Raw genomic sequence first — 21,355 nt, forward strand, 5'->3', positions numbered from 1 at the left:
CCACGCTGCTATCCAACACTTGGGCCACAGATCAAATTAAAGATGAAATCAACGAATTCATAAACCACAATGACAAAGAAAACACATCACAAAGAAACCTATGGGACACAGCTAAGGCAGTACTGAGGGGCAAGATCATTGCACTCAGTACCCACATTAAAAGAATGGAAGCAGAGCAGGTGAATACCCTCACGATGAAACTAAAACAACTGGAGAAACAAGAAATGACAGAATCTAAAACGACTAGGAGGGGAGAGATTACAAAGATTAAAGAAGAGATAAATCTGATTGAAAATAGAAAGACCATTCAACAAATAAATAAGACTAAAAGCTGGTTCTTTGAGAAAATAAACAAAATTGACAGACCCCTTGCAAGACTCACAAAAAAAAGAAGAGAAGAGACTCATATACGTAAAATCAGGGACTCCACAGGAAAAATTACAACAAATACACACGATATTCAAACAATCATAAGGAGCTATTTCCAAAACCTCTACTCAACAAAAAACAATAATTTTACAGAAATGGATCAATTCTTAGAGAAGTACAAACTGCCCAAACTGAACCAAGAAGAAATAAATCAACTAAATAAACCAATAACTTACGGTGAGATACAGGAGGTAATCAAGAACCTCCCTACTAAGAAAAGCCCAGGCCCAGATGGATTCACCAATGAATTCTACAAAACCTTTAGTGAGGAGCTAATTCCAATACTCCTCAAACTCTTCCGCGAAATAGAAACGGAGGGAAAAATCCCGAACTCATTCTACGAAGCTAATATCATACTCATCCCCAAACCAGGCAAAGATCCAACAAAAAAAGAGAACTACAGACCAATATCACTAATGAACACAGATGCAAAGCTCCTCAATAAAATATTAGCTAACAGGATCCAGAAAGTGATCAAGAATATCATACATCATGATCAAGTAGGCTTCATCCCTCAGTCACAAGGATGGTTCAACATCCGTAAATCAATCAATGTAATTCACCACATAAACAGAACTAAAATCAAGAATCACATTGTTATCTCAGTCGATGCCCAAAAAGCCTTTGACAAAATACAACATCCATACCTATTAAAAGCTTTGGAGAGAACAGGAATAGATGGAACATTCCTCAAAACAATAAAAGCCATATACAACAGACCAACTGCTAATATCATATTAAATGGAGAGAAACTTAAATCATTCCCCCTAAACACAGGAACAAGACAAGGATGCCCACTCTCCCCACTTCTGTTCAACATAGTACTGGAATCCCTAGCCATAGCAATAAGGCAAGAGGAGGACATCAAAGGGATCCACATCGGCAAGGAAGAAATCAAGTTATCCCTATTCGCAGACGACATGATCTTATATCTCAAGGACCCAAAAAACTCAGTACCCAAACTCCTACATCTAATAAACCAATTTGGCAAAGTAGCAGGATACAAAATCAATCCACAAAAGTCAGCAGCTTTTCTGTACACCAGCAATAGACAAACAGAAAAGGAAATTATGGAAACGATTCCATTTACAGTAGCCAAAAAAAGAATAAAGTACCTAGGGATCAACTTAACCAAGGACGTGACGGACCTATTCAATGAAAACTACAAAAATCTAATAAGGGAAATCAAAGAAGACACAAGGAGATGGAAAGACCTCCCATGCTCATGGGTAGGCAGAATCAATATAGTGAAAATGGCCATACTGCCCAAATTGTTATACAAATTCAATGCAATACCTATCAAAATCCCAGCCACATTCTTCACTGAAATAGAGAAACCAATCCATAAGTTCATATGGAACAGCAAAAAACCTAGAATAGCCAAAGCAATTCTAGGCAAAAAACATAGTGCAGGAGGTATCACCATACCAGACTTCAAGCTCTACTACAAGGCCATCATAACAAAAACAGCATGGTATTGGTATAAAAACAGATCGGAAGACCAGTGGATTAGAATTGAAGACCCAGAAATAAAACCGCACTCTTACAGCCAACTGATATTCGACAAAGGAGCTAAAGACATACAATGGAATAAACATAGCCTCTTCAACTACTGGTGCTGGGAGAACTGGGCAGCCATATGCAGAAAACTCAAAGTAGACCCAAGCCTATCACCATGCACCAAGATCAACTCAAAATGGATCAAGGACCTCAACATCAGACCTGAATCCTTGAAACTACTGAAGGACAGAGTAGGAAAGACACTAGAACTTATAGGCACAGGAAGGAACTTCCTGAATAGAGTCCCAGGCGCACAACAAATAGGGGAAAGACTCAACAAATGGGACTACTACAAATTAAAAAGTTTCTGCACAGCTAAGGTCATAGCCACCAAAATAGAAAGACAGCCAACGATATGGGAAAGGATATTTACCAGCACAGCAACAGACAAAGGCCTGATATCTGTCATCTACAGAGAACTCAAAAAACTAAGCCCCTCCAAGCCCAATAAACCTATTAGGAAATGGGCAAAAGAGCTAAAGAGAGACTTCACAAGAGAAGATATAAAAATGGCAAAGAAACACATGAGGAAATGCTCAACATCCCTGCTAGTAAAGGAAATGCAAATAAAAACAACCCTGAGATACCACCTCACCCCAGTTAGAATGGCCTATACTCTGAACTCAGGAAACAACAAATGCTGGAGGGGCTGTGGGGAAAGAGGAACCCTTCTCCATTGTTGGTGGGAGTGCAAATTAGTACAACCACTTTGGAGAACAGTATGGAGGTTTCTCAAAAAGCTCAATATAGACCTACCCTATGACCCAGCCATACCACTCCTAGGCATCTATCCTAAACAGCAAAACCCAAGATATCAAAAGGACATTTGTACTTCCATGTTTATCGCAGCACAATTCACAATAGCCAAAATTTGGAAACAACCCAGATGCCCCTCCACAGATGAATGGATCCAAAAAATATGGTACTTATACACAATGGAATACTACATAGCGATTAGGAATGGTGAAATATTGTTATTTGCAGGGAAATGGTCAGAACTCGAACAAATAATGTTGAGTGAGACAAGCCTAGAACACAGAAAACAAAGGGGCATGATCTCCCTGATATATGACTGTTAACAAAGGGAGATGGAGAGACAGTAGAGACCAAGTCTGTGAACACTGTATATGTGCTTGATACATTGTATACTGCATATGGGTCTACCTGACCTAGACAAGGGATGGGAAAACAGGTTGTAAGATATCACAAGAAATGTACACAATGCCCTACTATGTAACTGCACCCTCTTTGCACAGCACCTTGTAAAAAAAAAAATTTATGTTCAATTGATAATAAAAAAAAATAAAAATTAAAAAAAAAAAAAAAAAAACAGGAAAAAAAAAAAAAAAAAAAAAAAAAAAAGAACTCTGAAGCTTAACTCTGTGAAGGGCTTTCCCCAGTATTCCACAGTTTCTCTCTTATACAAATACTTTCATCAAGTATGAAAACCAAATCACTGCACCTGACAGCAACTCTAAACTCTGACAATTGTGCATTTTTAAGTCTATCTTTATATGGTATGCATATGTATGTACATATTTAAATGTGCTCATCTGCACAAATTTACTGTATTTTGTTATTTCCAGAGATTTCTAGCTTCCTGGCAGTACAGACCTAATTTTTTCACCTTTGATTCTCCAGGCTTGCTGTGCAGTGTTGGGCTTGAAGAACTTCTACTTGTTTAGTTTTTATGAAATGAGTCAGAAAGGGTTTACAATACACAGTGTGATAGGTTGGACAGAGTCATATTAACCCTTAAAGGCACTATATTACTGAAAAAAATTAACAATTATTCCCCAATATTGTTTACTAACTCTTCTCTCCCTTTCGTAGGCTGACTTTACATCTGCTAAAGGCTCTGAAATCTGCATTTTAACTAGCACCACCCTATGTTTGGGGGTATAGGGTTTTTCTATGTTTTGTTTTGTTTTTTATTGGGGGGACCAGTTTGTGCCAGTACTGGGCTTCTACACAAGGCCTTGAACTCTTGAGACAAGAATATAAAAAGAAAAAGGTAGGGCTGTCTCCAGAGCAAGCAGTATAATGAAGTAACGTATAACCCACCCCCCAGGTCATTAACCCAGATGCCCCTCAGTAGACGAATGGATCAGGAAAATATGGTACATATACACAATGGAATTTTATGCCTCTATCAGAAAGAATGACATTGCCCCATTCGTAAGGAAATGGAAAGACTTGGAAAAAATTATACTAAGTGAAGTGAGCCAGACCCAAAGAAACATGGACTCTATGGTCTCCCTCATAGGGAATAATTAGCACAGGTTTAGGCTAGTCACAGCAGAGGATCGTAAGATCCTCATAAGTTATGGCCTTATGAACACATAAGATGATGCTAAGTGAAATGAACTCCATTTTATGGAAAAAGTATTATATGCAATGTGAAACCGTAGCTTCTATTGTTGATGATCCTCTTGTATCCCCTTTCTGTGGTTGTACCTACACTGTATCTGTATCTTATCTGAGTACATTGGAAACCGTGTATACAGGTATTAGAACTAGGAACCTGAAAAGAAATACCAAAATCGAGAGACACAGGGTTAAAAAGACAAACGATTACAAAAGCAATACTTGCAAAACTGTTTAGTGTTAATCTACTGAACAACAACTCATGGGGGGAAAGGGAGAGGGGGAGGGGGGACGGGGGAATGAGGGAGGAGGTAACAAACAGTACAAGAAATGTATCCAATGCCTAACATGTGAAACTGTAACCGCTCTGTATATCAGTTTGACAATAAAATTAAAAAAAAAAATCCAGGTCATGAGAAGACCCTGGGGTAGATACACAGTGGGTCACAGTGATGCACAACTCCAGTGAATGACATCCATTCTTATGGTTCATGTGACTGGTTCCCCCTGGACTTGGGCAGTGCTCAGAGTATATTACCTCAAGAATGTGACTCAATTATGAGTTTCTTCACTGTTTTTACGCAGCAGCTACTGTAGGAAAGAATACTAAGCCCTTAGCTAGCTATACTTCAGAGTAGCTCAGCTTATGAGTCTTGTACCAGGCTCTATGTGAAGAGCTAAGAGTATGTATCTATGTATAAACCACAAGAAATAATCCAATAGCAACCTGTGGTAACAATGAACTACAAGGGTCCCTAGAGCAAGGAAATGCAATTTTTTAAAGGAAGCATGGCAGTGGAAGAGAAAAAAATCTTAAAACAGATAAAATGGAACCTGAGCCATGAAGTCTATTGAAGATTTACTTAGACCTTTAAGGGTTTTGTTGTGTTTTATGTTTGTTTTGGGCACTGGTAATGGAACTTGAACTCAGGGCATGGACACTGTCCTTTAGCTTCTTCTACTCAATGCTGGCACTCTAACACAACAACACTTTCAGTTTTTGTGGTTAATTAGAGATAAGAGTTTCATGGACTTTTCCTTCCTGGGTTGGCTATCTTCAGTTAGGATTATGGGCATGAGCTACCAGCACCAAACTTCCCAAGGGGGAGCTTTGTGTGGAAAAAAAAGGTTGAATTCTTTTGAAGTAAATCAAGAGTTTGGGCACGGTGTTTTAGCCCAAAGCCATATGGGTCCCTAAGACATGACAGATCCTGTTCCAAGGGCCAGAGACGTTGACATCATCTGCCACCAGCAAATATTATTATTTTCAAATCCTAGGACTAGATGCTATATTTATAATGAAGGAAAGTTCACTCTGGGTAGAAGAGTTGGCCATAAGACACCGCCTTGGTGAAAAAGAGGCCCAGAGTTGTTATTTACCAGTTGGTCCAAATTCTACAAAGCTTATCTTGCTCTCCTCTGACCTACCTAAAAGGATCATTGTTCTCCTATCCAAAGATTGCCCAGGTATTCTAATGGCACAAACTAAATGATGAGCAAAAGAGGGAAGGAGGAATTTTAAGAGAGGAAATGTACCAAAATTTCTATTCATTTCACAGCTAATAAAATTAAAATATTAAATTTTGCTACTCTGGAAAACTCATACATATTCTACAAAAATATTTTATAGGCTCATAAGTCTCCAAATACTTCCTGTCCAAGTAAGTCATTCTGGTGTGTTCATTTTCTAAAATATTTGCCTGCAGGCTCATAAATAGAACCAACAGCTATAAACCAAACAAATAATCACAATGGGTTCCTGGCATTCCTACCTCACTTTGGAAGATATTAAGCCAGTACCATAGGTTAATATTCATTACTCCTTGTAGGAGGCAGAAATAGCTTTCATACTTAGAATGTGATTAAGATTTCTCTAGGCTTTGTGAGGTAATGCTAGGCATGATACTCATCCTATGCTTGGAAAATATTAGAAATGAAAAACAAAATAGTTTTCACAACAAATTCAGCTCCATACTCTGGCTCCCATGGGCAATTCCATAATTTTACTAGGAAGGGTCCCAAAAGTAAAGTTTACTGTTGTGCATAACTATGAGGGATCCTCAAGGTGAAATTTACTGTTGTCCTATCATTGAGCCCTCAGAATTTCTAGATAGTTTCAAATGTACTCGGCATCCCTGAAAAGGAAAAGGGAAAACCTAAAATAATTTTAGCCTTTTTGATTAGTCCAGAATAATACATTATTCACCAGTTTATAGCTTTCAAAGAAGCATCCTTTGACAGATCTCAAAAAGAAGTCTCTCCAGATCGAAAACATAAGGCCCTAAAAATCTTGTCCCCAGTCAGGAGCCCGTGGCTCAAGCTCATGGAAGGATCTTGGTTTGAAGCCAGCACAGTAAGGACAGTCTATGAGCTCTTATCTCCAATTCCACCAAAAAGCTAGAAGTGAAGATGTAAGTGCTAGAGTGCTAGCCTTGAGCAAATAAGCTAAGGAACAGTACCCTGGCTCTTAGACCAGTCCTAGTACCAGTACACACACAAATCACCTCCATCAGCAGCAGCAGCAGCCTGTTCCTAGACTGAGGTCATACAGGCCATGAAGCAGAACAGAATTAACACTAGAGCATGAATGTAGCACTAGATATGTATTAATGTTATATATAGCATACTACTGTTAGCTTAGTTACTCCTCTTGAAAGTAAAAGAAATAGACGTTTTCATCTTTTAAAGTATAACCCATGTTATTCCATTGAGCCAAACTATGCTTGGAAGGCACATTGCTCTTCTAAAATCATCCCGTAAGAGTGGTATTATTTAAGGCAAGACTTCACCTAACAAACTCAAGGTTCCTTTGAGTTTATTTATGAGATTTTACTTTCTCTGCAAATATTTCTACCTAAAACGCCTACTGGCATTTTTTTAATCTCATAAAAACACAATTAAACAAAGGCAGCCATTTCTTTCCTAATGAGTGGTTTATCTTTGATGTTGTTATTTCCAATGTACCCTATGACATTATGCCTTTTTATTTTGTCTTTCTTCCCCATGCTTTTACTCCTGTTGTCACTGTAACTGACTTTGGTACATACAATACACTTATCAGAACTAGGGAAGGGGAACACCAAAATGGAGAGAGACAAAGGATAAAAGGCGAACCAATGCAACAGCAATACTTAAAAGACAACCAATGCAACCACAATACTTACAAGACAATATGCTACAAACCAAGTGTACATCTCAGGGGAGAGGAGAGTGGGGAGGGAAGAAGGTGGGAGAAAAATGGATAAGGTAAAAAATTTGATAAGAAATGTACTCACTGCCCTACTTATATAACTGTAAGCCCTCTGTATATTACTTTGACAATAAAAATTTGTAAATTACATTAATAAAAAATCAATATTACATTATAACAAAAAAGTCAAGTTGAAAATTTCCTACTTATGCTGTGGAATGCGTTGGGATTTTTTTTTTCGGGGGGGTGGGGGGAGGCAGTCCTGGGGCTTGAACTCAGGGCCTGAGCACTGTCCCTGGCTTCTTTTTCGCTCAAGGCTAGCACTCTACCACTTGAGCCACAGCACCACTTCTGGCTGAGGAATCTAACCCAGGGTTTCATGTATACGAGGCAAGCACTCTACCACTATGCCGTATTCCAAGCCCCAAGTTGGCACTTTTAAAAGGTAAATTACAGGTGAAATACTCTTGCAAATAAAACATTTAAAGAATTAACTAAAAATTCATTAGATTAATGAGAGCTATTGATCAATAAGGGGTTTGGGAGCTTGCGGGAGAAAGCTGTAAAATGGCAGCTCTGACTAAGATAGTGTACACATACATTTCAACATCATGGGAACCTTCTGATGCAATTAATACTCACTTAAAGAAATAGAAAAATGAGGGCTGGGAATATGGCCTAGTGGTAGAGTGCTTGCCTCGATTACATGAAGCCCTGGGTTCAATTCCTCAGCACCACACACATGGAAAAACCAGAAGTGGCAATGTGGCTCAAGTGGTAGAGTGCTAGCCTTGAGCAAAAAGAAGCCAGGGACAGTGCGCAGGCCCTGAGTTCAAGCTCCACGACTGGGAAAAAAAAAAAAGACATAGAAAAATGAATGGCAGTAAAGCAGGGCAGGCTCTACGAAGGGAGATGTGTGCCACTGGAAGCAGAGATGGTATTTGCAATTCTAGATTAGGAAATGATGGAGTTAGATATGGTACCAAAAACAGAAGCAATAAGAGCAAAAAGAAACACATTGGATTTTATCAAAATCAAAGCTATTCTACTCCAATGAAGACCATTAGGATAGTGAAAAGTTATTGTACAGATTAGCAGAAATATTTTGCAGTTACATATCTGATAAAGAACGCTAGAAAATACAAGTTCTCACAACCATTAATAAAAAGAAATTAAAGTTTAAATGGACAATAGATAGAAGTAGACATTTTTCCTACAAAGAAAAGAAATAACGAATAAGTATATGAACAGACACAATGTCACTAGCTATCGGGGAGCTAAATCAAAACCACACACAAGACTACCCAACCAGGATGGCTAGAAAAAAAAAGAGAAGCTATAACAAGTGCTGGTGAGGATGTGAAGCAACTGGAATTCTCACTTATTGCAGAGAATAAAATGTTACAGCCATTTTGGAAAGCAGTCAAGCAGGTCTTCAAAAATTAAAACAGGGTTATGTTATCAAATGACCTTTGGATTTCTTCTCAAGTTATATTCATGAGAAAGTAAAACACATGTCCATATACATGTTGCTAACGTTAACAGAAGAACATTATTCAAAACAGCTCCGAAGTAGAAACAATCTATGTACTCATTCACTGGCAGATACTATTAAACAAAATGTAGTATAAGAAAAGAATAATAATAGCATGCTAGTTTGTGGATGAACCTTGATTGAAAACATGCTACAAAGTTTTGTCACATATACTGCAGTTTATAGTTAGAAGAAATGCTGAGAATAACCAAATTCATTCTGACAGAAGACAGCTCAATGTTTGCCTAAAGACTGAAGGGACCAAAGAAAATGAAAGTGGGGTGCCAAAAGAAGTGTGATTGCAAAAGTCTGGGATTTCTGACATTCTGATGAAACTGTTCTAATATCTAAAGTGAAGATAGTTACACAAATCTGTGAATATAGTACAGAAAAGGTGTGGAACACACATGCACTGATTTACACAGCTTTCATATGTAAAGAGGGGAATTATTTCTCAATAAAACTGCTTTTTAAAAAATCTGGACCTGCCAGAGATTCCCTGCTTACTGAGTTACCTTGAGCAAATTGCTTATAATTTAATGATCATGATCTTTAAAATGGAAATAAAATATTTATCTTAGAGTGGTATAATGGAGCTAAGTATGCCTATATGATGTTCTGTACACAGTAAGTGACCATTAAATGATGATACTCTAAAATCTAAAATCTTCATTACACTGCAAATTATTATTTAGGCATCAAATATTTACAAATGATACTAAAAAAATGAGGCACAGTGATTTGGAAATCTGATAGTTTATACATCTCTCAAAAGGTGATAATTTTCCATAAATATTTAAAATACATCCTTCTCTGAGTTCATATACTAAAATTTTGAATGAAAAGTGATAAAAAAAAACTAAGTAATTTTCTATTATGTTTCTTAAAGTACAAAATTAAAAAAGATTAAGAACCTCCACTCTCTACTTTGAAGATCTTTCAGATACTAGAAATATCTAATTGGCAAATTACTTGCACATGCCATTAAGTAGTTAGATTGAATTTGGTTTTACAAATTCTACTGGCTCTTGTTCCTTAACCTTTACCACTATAATCTGAAATCATCGAGGTCTTCACTTATGCAAATGCTTTCTACATTTTTGTTTCCATACAGAATAACTAAATTAATGCACTTTAATTTCTCTAAAAGATTCAGTTTTTGAAGCTGCACATCAATGAAAATGAGTTTCTCATTAAAATAAAAAAGATTCATCAAGCTATATTATTTCAAACACTAAACCATAATACCTCTGTGGATCCTGAAACTTGTATTAATACAATAATCACAAAAAGGATGTTTCTGTAAAACACAAAAGTAAACCCTCTGAGAGGCAGGAGGAGAGCTACAGAATGGCCCTACTTTATCTCTGAATAGGTTCATACTTTTTCTCAGCTAAATCCTCAAAGAAAGTTGTGGTTGTGCACTAAAGGAAACAATATTCCACCCTGCTGATATGGTTAAAAACAGCTTATATGGCCATGTCTTTTAAGCAGGGAGCAGAAGATAAATTGTTGAATTCGCAAGTTAAATAACATAATGGAGTAAGTGGATGCAGACCTATCTCCTGCCACATGCTCCAATATCAAGGTTGCCATTTCAAACCCTTTTGACAAGTGCCTTTTCATATTAATCACAGAGAAGGGTCTGAAGAGGGAAGAAGTATTCTGGCTACAATTGAGATTCACTCAAGGAAGTTCTAGGAAGAAAATGGGTGCCATTAAAACAAAAGCACTTCACATTAAAACAGAGTTCTCTATAAGATCCTGTAAACTTTTTTATTACTATTCTGAGCATGTAGGTACAGTGGTAACAAGTATGTTTCAAGAAGTAAGCACACACAGTCAAACTGAGTATTATCTCGAAGTCACATATATTAGTATTATATAAAATTAAGGCTAATTTAACCCAAGATTTGTAGTTAACAATCTCTAAGATCTATATTTAGAGAGGGATGAAGCTACCCTGACTGAAGTTCATGTGGCATGATGGAAAGAACAATATCCTTCTAATGTCAGAGACTTAAGTTGTATTTCCTATGAAACCAGTCACCTTTCCCCCTCTGGGCCTGTTTCCTCACATAAAAAAAGAAATAAACTATACCAGCTATTGTTTGTTTGATGTATGTTCAACATGAAAAGCTTGTTTAAAACATCTCCACATCCCACACCCAAAGACTTTGAATCAGCAAATCTGAAATGGAGCCAGGGTGCTCTGTTCTAACGAAACACAGTTGTAACAAACATCCCAGTGCTATTACAAGGAGAACCTATGATCCACCTCATTGGTAAGAATCCTGTTCAAAACTCTGATAGATGGGCTGGGAATATGGGCTAGAGGCAACAGTGCAACAGTGCTTGCCTAGGTTCACTTCCTCAGCACCATTTATATAGAAAAGGCCAGAAGTGGCACTGTGTCTCAAGTTAGCCTTGAGCAAAGAGAAGCCAAGAACAGTGCTCAAGCCCTGAGTCCAAGGCCCAGGACTGGCAAAATAAAATACAATAAAATAAAATCTGATAGATGTATAGATCCTCCAAACAGCATGTAAGTCATTGCAGTAAATGAAGACAGAAAAAAGGGCTAAAGGCCAGCACATATTTAGCATAAGACATTAATCATCTATCACGTACATTAAACTCAATCAACAGGAGAGAGGCCAACTGAGATGTTTTCAATCTTCCTGTTAGAAAAAGTACTTCTAATTAAGTAGAATAAATCGTTAGCAGCCCTTCATCATATCAAAAGTAGGTCAGTTAAAATGGTGTTGGAGGCATAGAGCAGACTGTGGTCATTCTCCAGATGTACTTGCTTTAATCATGTTGTGTTAATTATTGTTAACTTACACCAGCACTAAAGGAAACTCCGCAGCTTTGAAATCCTTAAAGCAGTACAAAGAGTCCTAATTCATTCTGTAAATGCAAGTAGAATATCTATATTGTTTAAAAAAGCAATTTCCTAAGCTGGTTTCCTTCGACGGATGTTATCAAAAATAATTTTCTTACAAAAGCATTAACATACATTTAACCCTACTTAAATGCTTCAGGAGCAGATGTACTACAAATGCACACCCACAGTGATCCCATATTAGTATGAAACTGTTTTATTTCAATTAAAATGTCTAACTATCCACCCCCAACATATACCTAAACTGTAATTTTCTCTGAGAACTTCCAATATGTTCTTGATTTTGTTTCCTTTATCAACCTATCAGAGCAAAAACTGCCTTGCAACTGTTGGAAGAAATCAGTCATTAGCAGTAAGATTACAGCAAATTTTCCAATTTAGAAAAACTGTATTTTTATCTCTCTCTCATACTGAAAGAATAATGGCATAATTTTACTATTTTTAAATGAGCTGTACAGTTTAAGATAGTCAAATTTTCCCAGGGCTTCATGTTTCAGGATTTAATGTTAGCAACTTTCTGTTCTCTACTTCTTTTCTACGATCATGTTCTCTTTGCCCTTAGTCTTGCATGCATGCATACAACACACACACACACACACACACACACACACACACACACACACACGCACACACGCACACACACACATGCTCACTCAAGGGCAGGAGCCCCATTCCAGCTTCTCCACACCTTGACAGCTGTCCTGAGAACAGTTAACCTTGAGGCAGCAGTTAACTAAGGACTGACTTCACATGGCTATTGTGATTTACTCTTCAATTGACATTCTTCCACCTTCTCAACAGGCCTGCCTCTTTTTTCATCCCTATTTTTAAAATGGAGTGATGAAGTAGCAAAAAGTACAATATTTTAGCCATTTGAGCATGGACAATTCTCAAATTATCCCACCAACTGGAAGTGCTCTCTGATACTACTATCTTTCAAAATTGAAGCCATTATGGTCAATCGTGCAAATCCGTATTTAGCTTTTTCGTAAATAGTGGATTTTTGACCCAATGAACTGGAACAGCTTCTGAACAGTCTCTAGGATCTTTGACAAGATGCTCAGTACGAAAGCAGGATTGTTGTCAATGTTGAGGAATTTACTTTCAAAACTCACACTGTTCCAATTTGGAGTTCTTACTTCTATTAGAACATGAGCATGTGTAAGCCTGCTTAGGTACCTCTACTTTAGAACAAAATCTACTATAGGGCATTACATTTCTTCATCAAAATAAATCAAAATCAGTTTCAACAAAGAACAACTTCTCCACATAATGTTCCTTCTGACTCTTAACCATTTTTCTCTGTTCATTGTAATTAAAAAAAAGATCTTAAAGAAGTTAAATGAAGAGGAAAACAAGTAATGCCTTATGCACAATTTCAATTCTCAAGTAAATCCATTAGAAAAAAAGTAGGACTCAAATCCTATAGCAGTACTGAGCCTAGGCTATAATAAGGGTAACAACAGATACAACCAATGTGGTATCAATAAATAAAGATAGGTACTGTTTCAATTAGCCTCATGAGAAGTGCATGTGCTAGATAAAACACAGTTTCATTAATTACAGTTCATGACTTAAATACATTAACTACAGTTTAATGATGGTCAAAACTGTTATTACTAACAGTTTCACTAACTACACACTAACACAACCTTTGAAGCCCTGCTTCAAACATCTTTCTTTCATAAAAACCAAAAACCTAAACAAATGAACAGGGTACTTTCTCTCACTTTGTATGAAATGTAAGGCTGGGGACCACTGCAAATCAAGAAAGGGTCCCTAGGGAACCATCAGTAAAGTGTGAAAATAAGGCTCACCCCACAGTCTCCGCTGTTGACTGAGCTAATATGGGGAGCCAAAGAGGAGACATTTGCTGTCTTGCTACTTCAAGTTCACACTTCCCAAAGATGAACACTAAAGAAGGCAACTTTCCAAAAATACTAAAGGGCCATTCTTGAAAAACAGACTTGTAAGAGGAGCTGAGGAAGGAAACTAGGAAGCATCAACATTACCTGTACCTCAAAATAGCTCAAATAGGCAGATAATGAAGTTAGACATCAGAATTTGATTCTGAATAGTTTGAGTTTTTAAGACCAGTACTGATTAGTCATATCTGTTTTATTGTACAACTCTAAGGTGTTTTCTTTCTCTTCCACTGAAGGATGAGTCTTCTAGAAAATGCTGCTATCTTCTTCTTAAAACTCCCTGATGTATAAAAGACTCCCCAAACTGCCATAAAAATGATTCAGCCAAGTGCCAGTAGCTTAAGCTTCTAATCCTAGCTACTCAAGCAGCTGAGATTGGAAGACAGTGATTTGAAGCCAGCCCTTGCAGCAAAGTCCACAAATCTCTTATCTCCAATTAACCACCAAGAAAAGTCAAAAGCAGAGTGTGGCTAATTGGTCTTGAGCAAAAAAGCTCAGGAACAGTGTCCTGGTCCTAAGTTCAAGGCCCAGGACTGGAGCAAAAAGGAAAAGGAAAAAAAAGATTGGTACATATAACCATGATATTGAATGATTTTCCCCTACCATATGAAAACGTTATAAGTCAGCTACTTGTCATTTCGTTATCTTAAGTCTATGCATTTCTCTTTCCATCCAATCCTAAATAGGGATTAATAGCTGATTTTATGATGCCCACAAAGTGAGGATCCAATGGACTTATCATAAAATATACAGGAGAGGTGGACAATGTGTTGTTATTTGGTGAGACAGGAATAAGTTACATATGGAAGACAGGGTGGTGTGGAAAAGTGTTATATGGAATTAATGACATAATCAGAGTGTTAGCTCTTGAAATTATGCCTTCAGAAATGGGACAGTGTTCAACATTAAGTAACGATGAGCAAACTACCGACTTACAGGCCAGAAGCTAAACAACAAATTGAAAGGTCTTTCCAAGGAAAAAGAATAGAGAAAAGAAAACTAACAACAACGAAAGGAAACCTCTTCTTTCAGGCTCTTTATTTCATTGTGATTATTTTTACCAAGGTCTTTTGTTTCTCAGATAGTATGTGGTAGAGCCTCTCACAGCTATTTATAGCTATTTACAGATGGGGAAAATGAAGCTCAGAAAGTTGAAAAGATTTGTTCCTCATAGCTAGTAAGAAAGAAATCTCACACCACTGGACCATTCTAAATTCACAGTTGACTCTTATGCCCTTATCACCTACTTCTCCATCAGTCTTTTCAACCACAGTACCACATGCCCTCTCCTCTCCCTGCACTGTGGAAAGTTTGTGTCCTTACTCTGTTAAGGCCCATGGTATGCTGCCACCACTTCCCTTGATACTTTACCCCAAGGATATGTAGCAAGGAAAATATCTGAAACCCATTCCTGGATCCTCAACCAGCTGCTTCTCATTCTGCCCATGCAGTGCAGAGAGGCAGGACATTTGTGCTGAACCCACAACATAATATGATTACATCATTTTAATCAAACTGACCTCTATACCCCCATAAGCTCTCTGCTCACTGATTATTTGAAGCTGAAAATAGAACTTTTCCTTGTTTCGGTTCTGGGGATGAACCTGGGGCCTTCCTCATGGTAGGTAGGCAACTGAGCTACATGCTGCAGTCCTCTAGTTGGACATTTTCTAAATTGGCTTTCCACTGAAAACTTGTGATTACAGTTATGCTAAGAGGAATTAAATGATAGAAAAAGAAATAAACTAAAGTTAATCTAAGGATCTTCCAATATTAAATAATGGGAAGCACCTCAGCTTCTAGAAAGAAGCATATAATCTTCTGCCTTTGCCCTACCTGATCTCACCTTGAATAACTCTGGTATGTCAAGTGAGAATGGAGGAGTGGGGGTGGAGGACAAGGTTGGCATGATAAATCTGCTATACTATCTTTTTCTCTTCTTTCCTTTTCTTCCCCCTCCAACTAGAGTTTAAACTCAGGGCCTTACCCTAGCTCAGGTGGCATTCTATCATTTGAGTCAGGCATCCAGCCCAGCTTCTTACTTGTTATTTTTGGAGAAGGACTCACCCAGAATTTCCTCTCCAGGCTGGTGTAAAATTATGATCCTTCAGATCTTTGTTCCCTGAATTACTAGAATTAAGGGCATGAACCACAGGTGATGACCATTATACTATCTTACCTGGGCTTTGTTTTATTATTATCTTCATTTTTTCATTATAAGGACTTCAGATGATAATTAACTGGATTCAGAATGAAAAGTGACAGTGCTGAAAGTGATTCATTCTCTCTAATTTCAGACTCTAGGCATGTTAAAGCATCAAATAAGACAAGCCCAAGAGGACTGCACAAATTGGAAAATACATTTAAAACAGACTCATTGACTGTTTCCCTTGAAATCCCAATCAAGATGCCCCAAATCATTCATGAGCAATATATTTCAGGTTCAGATGCATAGGCAACATGGTTCTGGGCATCATGGGGTTCAAGGAAAATGTGGTGCTTTCTGACCCCTAGGTGGCTTCTCTCAAGGAAGAACCTACCACTGTCCCACCACATCCTAATCTTTTAAGCACTTAATCTTTTAAGGGTTTTCTGCAGCTAATTCCAATGAATATTTTTCTCTCTTTCCAAAATAAAGGCTGGACTACCCTCCATGAAGAAAGAGGACACACACACACACACACACACACACACACACACACACACACACACACACAGAGTTTCAAAGACAAGATCCTTTTTTTAACCATTGTGAACCACACATGTGCAGTGCCTCTAATGGCAAACTGCCATGAAGACAGAGGGGAGGGCAGGAAGAGCTGGCACACAATAACTGCTGGTTATAGGTAGGTTGTGAGTTTCTGCAAAAGCAAACCAATGAGAAAGAAAAGGAAATGTGCTGTCTGACTGTCACATTATATTCTGCAAAAAGTGTCCTGCCACAGTCATCATTCTGAAGCTAAACCAGAGTAACAAAATTATTAAGCCAAATACTTATATGAACTACAGCTCAAACATCAAGCTACATTTTTTTAAACAAATATGCTGCTGGATGCTGTGGCTCACACTTGTAATCCTAGCTAACTAGTGGCTAAGATCTAAGGACTATGTTTCAAAACTAGCTAGCCAGAAAAGTCCATGAAACTCTTATCTTCAAGTAACTAGCAAAACACCAGAAGTTGAAATATGGCTCAAGTAACAAAATGCCAGTCTTGAGTGAAACAACCAAGCAAGAGTGCAAGGACGGTAACCCCAAGCCTTGGAACTGGCACCAAGAAAAGAAAAAAGAAAAATGCTAACTTTGTAACAGATGTTTTGTTCCATTTTTTTAAAAGGAAGGATCACACCAATCTATCTTTGCACACATATGTACACACTCCAGCTCCTTACCAAAAGTAACTTCTCCTTTGCCAGCTTTGTCAAACAGCTGAAAGGCCACCATAAACAAAGCATCCGGGGCACACAGGACAGATTCAAATGCAACAAATTCTTGAAAGGATATTAATCTGCAATATAAAATAAAGATAAAATCAGAAAAACATATACAAACATACAAGCATGGTAAAAATAAAAATGTCACTGTCTAAAAAGTAAAATTCAATGTTAAATACATTCATGAAAACTTAGCATTTCCTGTTACTCATAGTGGGCTGAAAAAGCAATGTACAGAATCTAAGAGACATGACAGGTTTGACCACATAGCAAACCACTAAAGACACTCTAATTATAAACAACACTGTTTTCCAGCATCATTGATGTTGCAGACCTACATGTTTGCCAGGCATTTGTTAAATTCTGTAATTAAAGCTCACATTCTTTTGTGTATTTACTTACTTATTTAGTGCTAGTAATGGGGCTTGAACTCAGGCTCAGAAGCTCTCTAGTTCTCTTGGCTTAAGGGCTAGTACTCTATCACCTGGTCCATACCTCTACTTGAGATGACAATCTTACAGACTTACCTATTAAGGCTGGCTTTGAATCTCAATCTTCAACTCAACCTCCTGAGTAGCTGAAAATACAGGCATACACCATGGGCTTTCAGATATTTTAGACTAAGTAGTGACTGAATTAACAGCAGGACAAGAGAGGCTCTGTTACTCACTGGTACTTTTATATACTGTGTAAAAATGATTCGCAGATAATCATTCATTACTGACATCTACTGATCAGAAGATTAGAAGGAATTACAGATAAATTGGACATGAAATGTGGCCTCAAGGCCTTCTAGCCAGGTGAAGCAGACAGCCCAAGAGTTAGAAACAGTAAACAGGAGTCAAATCTGAAGACAAAGACTAATGATAGAAGATTTCAAGGGAAAAAAAAACAAAAACTTGGTAGTAGGAATATAATTGAAGATGGGCCTTAAAGAAAGTGTAAAATTCAAACAGGCATAGTGATGCACATCTGTATTTCCAACATTCAAGTGGCTGAGGTTGGAAAATTCCAGGCCAAGATGGGCTAGATGAAAAAAAAAGTCAGTTATGAACTAGGCAGGAAGTCATTTAAAGCAGAAGGGCAGAGCACAAGAAACCTAAGGAATATACAAGGAAATAGCAAGTAACTGATCTTGAGTATGTAACAGAACACTGTGAGATGAGATTAGAAATAAAAGACGAGAGGTAGTGTTGATGGCAATGAAAGGATATGATCCTTGTTTTCTAGAAAAAAAGGAGAGAGGGAAGATTATTGAGGAAGGTCATAGTATGATAGGTCAGGTATTTTGCTTTAACTTTTAGAGGTAACAGATCCATAAGAGAGTTCCTAGGTTTAAGCCCCAGTACTAGTGCGCGTGTGCACACACACACACAGACAAAAAACCTACTAGGATCAGGAGCTGGAGGCTAAGAGCTGAGGATTGTGGTTCAAAGCCAGCCAGAGGAAGAAAGTCCATGAGACATTTATCTCCAATTGACCACCAGAAAACTGAAAGTGATGCTCTGGATTGAACCCTTGAGCAAAAATGCTCAGGGAAAGTGCTCAGGCCTCAAGTTCATGCCCTATGACACCACCACCCCCCCCCAAAAAAAAAAAAAAACCAAAACCTACTAGGAAGCCAGGCACCAGTGGCGCACACCTATAACCCTTGCAACAGGAGGCTGAGCTCTGAGGATCATGGTTTGAAGCCAGCCTGGGCAGGAGTATCCATGACATTTCCAATTAACCACCTATAAGCCAGAAGTAGAGCTGTGGCTCAAATGGTAGAATGCTAGCTTTGAGTAAAAAAAATAAAAGCTCAGTGTTTCATCCTCCCCTCCATGCTCACCCTCTAAGCATTAATGTGAGAGCAAGGCATACTGGGGATGGGAGAGAAGCATTCTTAGCCTGAACTCAAAGAGCTCCTTCCCTATTAAAGAGAGGAGAGACAGTCAAAGCATACATAACCACAATGCAGGGTGAATGTGAAAGGAAAAAAAATAAAATAAAAGGAGGCACTATTACCAAAAAAGAAAAAAAAGAAGGAAAAACAACAGCAAGGAAGTTGAGATGGAGAGTAGCTAGGGTAGCAGAGTTCTATAAACTAAAGTGAGACCCTACAAAGGAAAGAAAATGCCAGCCAAAATGCCCATGCTAATGAGCCCTTAATAATATGCTTACCAGGAATGAATGAAGGCAAGGAAAGAGACAAGACTGTCCCCAAGTCTATCCTGGATAACTGAGGCCATAATGATACCCACCCAAAGAGACTGGAAGAAAATCAGGAAAAATGTGGAGGGGACTTGTAGTAAAAATGTGACCAATTCTGAAGGCACCAGGTGGACATTGAAGCATCGTGTCCCCTGTATTCAGGAGAGATGCTGATATGGTCTCATGTGAAATCCTCCTGCCCCCAATCCCATAGTCGCTTAGAATATGATCTTATGGTTGCCATATTATCCCATATAAATAACCCTTATAAAGGGGAGAATTTAATCATATATATAGTTGGGGGGGGGGTTGTTCTTGTTGTTGGTTTTTGGCAGCACTGGGATTTGAAGACTACCTCCTGAGCCATGTCAACAGCCCTTTCTGCTCTAGCTTGTTTTTAGATAGGGTCTCGCACTTAGCCCAGGTTTTCCTTCAACTGATATTCTCTTATTTTTGACTCTTGAGCAACTGAGATTACAAGCATGGACCACCATGCTGGGTACCCCCAAGGTAAGGTTTCTATAAGCCAAGGAACACCAAAGATTTCCAGTATACCACCAGAAACTAGGCAAGGGGCACGGTACAGATTTTCTCTCATGGTCCTTGGGAAGAAATAACTCTGCAAAGTCTAACTCTGTTGGACTGTGACCCTCCAGAAGTGGAGAAAATGCATTTCTATTTTTTTAAGCAATCAGTTTATGGTAATTTGTTATAGCACCTGGGGAAACTATTATAGAAACCAAGATCAAAAGCAAATATCTATAAAGCTTAAGAATGATTCAACACTCTAATGAAGGGCAACATTGAGGTACTCACTTGCAGACCTACCTGCCCTATACAGCTGAAGCAAACAAAGGGTAACTACCATGTTTTGTTTGTGTTGCCACCATGTATTTCTTTGTTGCCATAATCCCTCACCTCATGCACCCTGTTGGCAGATGCCACAACCCTGCAGCCCTACCCTGCTGCCACTGGGGGAAAGGACGATCCATATGCTGAAGCACACTACAGTGCTCCTGCACAGACGTTAGGTATTAGGTGAGATATGAGAACCAGAGTGGGCATAACCCAGAACAGAAACTCCCATCCCACCCTCTTGGTCTTCTGCTTTGAATAAAAGCTTAAAAATACAACGAAAAGAGCATCTTACTTCTGAAAAAATGATATAAAAGTATCTGAAGACTTTATATGTGTGAATAAATTCTTTTCTGATAATCTTACTATGGTTTCATAACCATAACTGGCCATTGAAGATGCTGGTATTTTAGGGATGTTATTAATACAAAAAAGTATGTAATTTGGTAATCCTGTTAGATATAAGCATTATACATCAATGTAGGAGGTATATGGATGAACCATGAAATCATAATGTATTACTGTTCATCAAGATCATTTTGGATTTTCAAGGTAATCTGACTAGAAGGCTATGAGAATAATTACATAGTACTATAGTCACTTATGGCAGGATATCTAAAACCATCTATATTTTCATATAAACATAGTTCAGTCTTACTTTACAGATTTAGTGGGTATTAGCGTAAGTTACAATGAAGACTAATCTTAATCAAGTTCAGACCTGGCTGGTGAGCTCACTCAGTTCCTTTTCCACCCCCAACTCCTGCAACTTCTTTTGGCAATGCTATATGCCCTTTAAAAATAATCACAGAATTATGATTAATTCCATGAGTACCATGTAAGTAAAAGTATTGGACTGCAACATTTATCTATAGTAACCAACAATAGGACATGGGTCAGCCACATGGAAGCAAATGCAGAAGTTCTATTTCATAGAACACTGCTCACAGTCTAGGGGGCAGTAGTTT

General features: G+C 38.1%; 1 protein-coding gene across 1 annotated transcript in view; it reads right to left on the bottom strand.

Annotated features, from left to right (window-relative positions):
• Nucleotides 1-21,355, bottom strand: part of Slc25a13 (solute carrier family 25 member 13) — a 178,651-nt gene that overhangs the window by 92,610 nt on the left and 64,686 nt on the right. Inside the window, exon 4 of the mRNA XM_048340063.1 lies at nucleotides 17,298-17,413. Coding sequence (XP_048196020.1) covers nucleotides 17,298-17,413 — 116 coding nt within the window. The remainder of the gene's footprint in view (nucleotides 1-17,297; nucleotides 17,414-21,355) is intronic.

Source organism: Perognathus longimembris, chromosome 2 (assembly GCF_023159225.1).
Source record: "Perognathus longimembris pacificus isolate PPM17 chromosome 2, ASM2315922v1, whole genome shotgun sequence".
Lineage (NCBI taxonomy): Eukaryota > Metazoa > Chordata > Mammalia > Rodentia > Heteromyidae > Perognathus > Perognathus longimembris.